The 6,111-nt window shown below is 51.5% G+C and overlaps 1 protein-coding gene across 4 annotated transcripts in view; it reads left to right on the top strand.

Annotated features, from left to right (window-relative positions):
• The first annotated feature begins 5,445 nt into the window (after positions 1-5,445).
• Positions 5,446-6,111, top strand: part of LOC147015685 (uncharacterized) — a 237,713-nt gene continuing 237,047 nt past the window's right edge. For all 4 annotated transcript variants that reach the window (XR_015049791.1, XR_015049792.1, XM_085848079.1 and 1 more), the window contains exon 1: positions 5,446-5,719. Coding sequence is in view for 2 of the 4 variants with exons in the window: in XM_085848079.1 (XP_085704205.1) it covers positions 5,687-5,719 (33 nt within the window). In the remaining 2 variants the exon portion in view is untranslated. The remainder of the gene's footprint in view (positions 5,720-6,111) is intronic.

Raw genomic sequence — 6,111 nt, 5'->3', positions numbered from 1 at the left:
TATTCATTCAATTATTTTTTCCCCAAAGTTAATTTTAATAAAGATATCTCCCGCATCATCAAAAAATATTTTTTAATCGTGATTTACATTATTTGTTCGCTGATCCCGAATCCAGGCCGAAGTAACCGGAAATTGCGTCAAAATCATCAGCTGTGCGGCGCTTACACGTACCACGGTATAGTTGGCAAGTATACAGTTGTGAACAAGTTTTATGTAAAGTCAGAAGCGAATGTAAGAAGAATTTTACGTTCGCTTCTAGGCTTTGGGCTGTATCACGTGATTGGGTTTTCGTATATCATGACTCGCCCGCTAGGGGTGGCAGGAATGTACATCCAGATGCGCAATAAAGTGGAGTTGATGCTGACACTCTTACTTCTCGTGTTCCACTGCACCTCGTACACCATAGTTGGCGACGAGGATGGTTGAAAACGGACATGTGCCCGTTTTCGTCGGAGACGACTTCGAATTGTTTTCAGAGCAATTGGAATGATATTTCCACGCGAATGATGTGGTCGACGAGAGCAAACAGAAGTCGATCTTGCTCGCTTCGCTTTCGGTGGAGCATTATCGACTACTGAGTGATTTGGTGGCGCCGGACAAGCCCCGTGATGACGTCTGTCGTTTCGGGACATTGTGGAGAAGATGAAAGCACACATGGCGCCGGAGATGTCATTACAGCTCGCTCGATACCAGCTTGATCGCCTCTCGAAAGGGGCGGAGGAGCGCGTCGCTGATTTCGTGGCGCGGATTAAGCATTCTTCCGTGGCATGCAAGTTCACGGCGGGGGAGCGTCCAGCTCGGCTCAGAGATCGTTTTATTGCTGGTTTACAAGATGCGGAGATGGTTTCGGCCGTACTGTGGCCGAAGGGTGAAGCCATTACATTCGACTCGGCGGTCGGCACTGCTACAGCGGTCGAGCAGACTCGCGGAGATGTTCGGGCCATCACCGGCCACGCGGGGTCGCGAGCGCCCCGGGACGCACGCAACGACCTTCGGTGCGGGTTGGACTTCGCCGCACGGCCGCACGAGCGACGAGGTGACCCCGCGGATGTGTTTGGGATGCGGAGGTCGACACCTGCGCCGTGCGTGCCCGTATAAAGGCACCGTGTGTTTAAATTGTCACAAGGTGGGTCATCTGAAGCATGTGTGCCGTGGGGCGCCGGCCACCGTTAAGGTCATGGACAGCGATGTGCGAGGCGACCCGGGGCGGAACCGGCAGCCGTGGTTGAGCCTGTTTTCAATTGGCCCGGCGGCGGCGCGCCCAATGACGGTGGAAATAGAAGTGAACAAAACGCCGATCACGTTTCAGGTTGATACGGGAGCGGCTGTGTCAATCATAGGCGAACAGACCGCACGAAGACTCAACGGCCTGAAGCTTATCAGGTCAAACCTCACGCTGTTCACGTACACCCGCGAGAAGATAACGCCAGTCGGGATGGCAGAAGTGTCTGTGCGGTACCAAGGCCAGGTCGCCGCGCTTCCGTTGTACGTCGTGTGGGGGAGGGGGCCGTCTCTCCTCGGTCGAGACTGGCTGTCCCGCATCAGGCTAGACTGGGCCGCAGTTCACCTTGTGCAACCCGTGCCGAGCGGGTGGGAGGATTAGTTGGAGAAGATTCTTCAAAGACATCAAGGTTTGTTTTGCGACGACCTTGGGAAACTCAAGGGCATGGAGGCAAAGCTCTTCCTGAAGGAGGGGGTGGTTACTCGTTTTTGTAAACCACGACCGGTGTCGTATGCCCTGCGGGACAAGTTCAAGGGTGAACTGGATAGGCTGGAGGCCTGTGGAGTGATCGAATGGGTGTCGTACTCAGATTGGGCCACCCCGGCCGTCACGGTGCTGAAACGGAATGGAGACGTCCGATTGTGCGGGGACTTCAAGTCCACGGTTAACCTGGGGCTCAGCGTGGAGCAATATCCACTGCCGTCAATCGATGAAATATATGCACGATTGGCGGGGAGTCGAAACTTAACGAAGCTAGACCTGCGTGATGCATATTTTCACCTGGTGATGGATCCCGGGAGTAGCGAGCTTTTGACAATCAACACGTGTCAAGGGCTCTATCGATATACCCGACTCTGTTTTGGGATTGCTTCGGCCCCAGCTTTGTGGCAGAAAGCCATGGATCAGGTTTGCATTGGCCTGCCCGCTCACACCTACCTGGACGATGTGCTCATTGCGGGGAAAACGGCAGACGAGCACCTTGCGAACATTGCCCAAGTGCTGACAAAGCGAGAAGCATGCGGCCTGCGCTTGAACAGGGACAAGTGCGCGTTCTTCAAGCAGCGCTTGGAATATCTCGGGCACATCATCACGCTGGAGGGGCTGTTGAAAGGCCCTCGGAAGGTGGAAGCGATTCAGCACATGCCACCGCCTCGCGACAAGACGCAGCTGTGCTCGTTCATTGGTATGGCCCAGTATTACCAAAGGTTTGTGCGTGGCCTCAGCTCACAACTTGCGCCGTTAACACGGTTGCTCAGGAAGGACGAGCGCTGGGCCTGGGGGCCTGCACACCAGGCGTCGTTCGACCGCGTCAAGCGGTTGCTCACAGAGGATACGGTCCTCGTGCACTACGAGCCTGCGCGTCCGCTCTTATTGGCATGCGACAGCTCTGCATATGGCATCGGGGCAGTGCTCTCCCACAGGATGGACGATGGTTCCGAGCGGCTTGTTTGTTTTGCATCCTGGACCCTGTCCGCAGCAGAGGGGGAATATGCCCAGATCGAGCGCGAGGCTCTCAGCCTCGTCTGGGGCGTGCGGAGGTTTCGTCAATACCTGCTGGGGCGGAATTTCACTTTGTAGATGGATCACAAACCGCTTCAATTCATCCTGAGACCCGAACGCGGGGTACTGGTGGTAGCGGCCGCGCGAATACAGCGGTGGTATCTGTTTCTTGCTGCTTACAATTATGATATTCAGTTCCGAAGCACTGAGAAGCATGCTAACTGTGACGGGCTCTCACGCTTGCCGTGTGTGGAGGGTCCAGCTGCATCTGAGTCGGCCGACCAGGTCGATGTGTTCGCGCTGGGCCAGGTCCAAAGCGGGCCGATCACGGCCAGACAGGTTGCGGTGGAATCGGGTCATGATCCAGTGCTCGCCCGTGTCGTCCAGGCGATTTCTACGGGAAATTGGAGCAATCTACCTTCGACATCGGCATTTCAGCCTTTCACGTCGCGCGCATCGGAGCTGTCGTTGGCCCAACGGTGCGTTATGTGGGGAATGAGGGCGGTGATTCCGCCGAAGTTCAGGCAGCGGTGTTTGGAAGAACTACATGTCAGTCACCTTGGCGTTGTGAAGACCAAGAGTCTTGCTCGTAGCCTGTTGTGGTGGCCGGGGTTGGACAAAGACATTGGGCGGTTGGTTAAGCGTTGCGCCACGTGTCAAACACCTGCTGATAACCCGCGTCGAGCCTCGGGACTGTGGCCGACCCCAGTCAGGGCCTGGCAGAGGGTCCATGTCGATTTTGCGGGGCCGGTTAATGGCAAAATGTTTTTGATTGTGATCGATGCATTCTCTAAATGGCCGGAGGTTGTAGTAATGCAGCATACATCAGCAAACATTACAGTAGAGAAACTGCGGACGATCTTTGCTAATAAAGGGTTACTGGAGATCCTGGTGTCTGATAACGGTCCGCAGTTCATCGCAGGTGTATTTGATGAGTTTTTGCGTCAAAATGGTATTCGACATCTAAGGTCCGCAACGTATCATCCTGGACGAATGGGCAAGCTGAGTCGTTTGTTAAAATGTTGAAACGGGCTTTGCGCAGGGGGGGGGGGGGTGTTGCACCTGTACAGACGGTGGTCGATGTCTTTTTGCTCCATTACAGGAACGTGATTCATCCTGTCACGGGTGATTCTCCTGCCATTCGTCTCTATGGACGGGCATTGCGGTCCAGGCTGGATTTGCTGCGACCTGGAGGGTCGGTGAGTGGGGCGGTGTCGCTCCGATGCTGCTGCGCGGTTTTGATGTGGGACAGCGGGTAATGGTGTGCCATTATTTCCACGGTTCCAAAAGGGTGCCGGCTGTCGTCTCTGTGGTACTGGGGCCGGCGAATTGCATGGTGCAGACTGATGGTGGGGAGGTGTGGAAGCGGTACGTGGACCAAATGCATGATCGCTGTTCAGCGTCACCCCCCCCCCCACCCGAGCTGAGCGATGTGGGACCCCCACCTGTAATGTCGCCGTGGCCAGACGTTGTATCACCAGGGCCGGACGTGCCGCCGCCCACGGGATCTTCGCCTGATTCAGTCCTGCCCGAGGACGTCGGGCAGGCTGGTCGGCCGGGGGTGGTTGTTTTTGCGGATGGTGCAAGTCTGGCGAGGGTGTCACCTCGACCGCGCCGGGAGGTGTCTGAGCCTGGGCCGTCTGGCGTCGCTGCCCGTCCAAGGCGGGTCAGGATGCGGCCGCGGTACTTGGAGGATTTTGAATGTTGATTGGTTTCGGTTATTCATGTTATGATTGTCCTTTCCTCATTTGACTTGTCATTTTACGAGGGGAGGAGTGTGCTGTATCACGTGATTGGGTTTTCGTATATCATGGCTCGCCCGCTAGGGGTGTCAGTGATGTGCATCAGAACGCGCAATCAAGCGGAGTTGCTGCTAACACTCTTGCTTCTCATGTTCCACTGCACCTCGTACACCACACCGGGAGTGATTTTGAAACTCTTTCGGGAACTTTTAATTTATTTTATTCTTGACCAGAAGTGATCGTTTATTTATTTGTTTATTTATTTATGCAATTATTTTTTTCCCAAATTTAATTTTAATAAAGATATCTCCCGCATCATCAAAAAATATTTTTAAATCGTGATTTACATTATTTGATCGCTGATCCCGAATCCAGGCTGAAGTAACCGGAAATTGCGTCAAAATCATCAGCTGTACAGCTATTGCACATACCACGGTATAGTTGGCAAGTATACAGTTGTAAACAAGTTTTATGTAAAGTCAGAAGCGAATGTAAGAAGAATTTTACGTTCGCTTCTAGGCTTTGCCCATTCCATATTATTAATATTTTGCAATGTTGGCAAATCGTCGAAAACGGAAACAGCAAACTGCGTATGTAATTGGCGAAAAAAATGGACCCCTGTGGACTGTGCCGTCATGGATTGCAAAAGCAGGTTATGAAGCACGGCATTTCACTCTATGAATTTACACTTTCTACACATTCCATAATTTTTTTGTTCATTCAATATAATTGTCCGAACAGTAGAAAAAGTTTAGTTGAATGATTTACTTAAATATCTACACTAAGTTATAAAAAATCCCTAATTTGTTAAAATTTTCGGATTTCACTCCAGCTTTCGACACTTATTTTGATCACCAGATGCGATTCTCAAATCCAACATAATATTTGGATTATATACTTTAATTAGTCCGTGAGAGTACATCATGTTACCAAATAGGCCTTATTCAGATGACGTCACCGGTCACGTGACTGTGGCAGCTCCGCCATATTGAGTGGCAAGAAAGTATTACCCCGTCCATTACAACCGATCGTCTCCACTTCAACTACACCGTTATTTCCAAGCAAGCGATTTTTTTTTTCTGCAGATGGGTAAGAGTCCCGGGATGTACTCGGCGATATACTAAAGGCTCTGGAGGGCAGTTTTACCGCTTTCCCGCCGAAGTAGACCGACGAAATCTTTGGATATCGGTTCTGAGAAGAGAAAAATGGCGGCCTGGCGAACATGACTGGTTGTGTGGCCTTCGTTTTGTCTCCGGTATGTAAATAATTTCTGATACGTTCTTTCAGTAGTTGGTATTAAATAGCTGGTGGTTACAAAATATCGTCTGATTTGTATAATTAAAATGCATTGTATCCGTTGTTTTATCGACAGAATGAGATGGGCGAGATCGCCTTTCTCACAGCTGTCGAACGCGCACGGTTCTGAGTTGTTTCCTCGAAACTCGTCTTATTGTTATTACATCGCAGATTAAATTAAATAGTTCGTCAGTATCATGTCTCCTTTTACTTGTGCATTTCTTGAGCTTAATCTCTGTCTCTAATCCCGGGGACATAATACGAGTAAGCGTCCATACTCGTGAAGGCTTTCAGGCTGGCTTGAGTGTAAGGACTCGGTGTTTCAACAAGGTAAACATCGATGTCAGGGAA

This window comes from Eptatretus burgeri, chromosome 12 (assembly GCF_056783735.1).
Source record: "Eptatretus burgeri isolate ZD-2024b chromosome 12, Ebu_testis_v1, whole genome shotgun sequence".
In the NCBI taxonomy this organism is placed as follows: Eukaryota; Metazoa; Chordata; class Myxini; order Myxiniformes; family Myxinidae; genus Eptatretus; species Eptatretus burgeri.
This window is presented reverse-complemented; position numbering and strand designations above follow the sequence as displayed.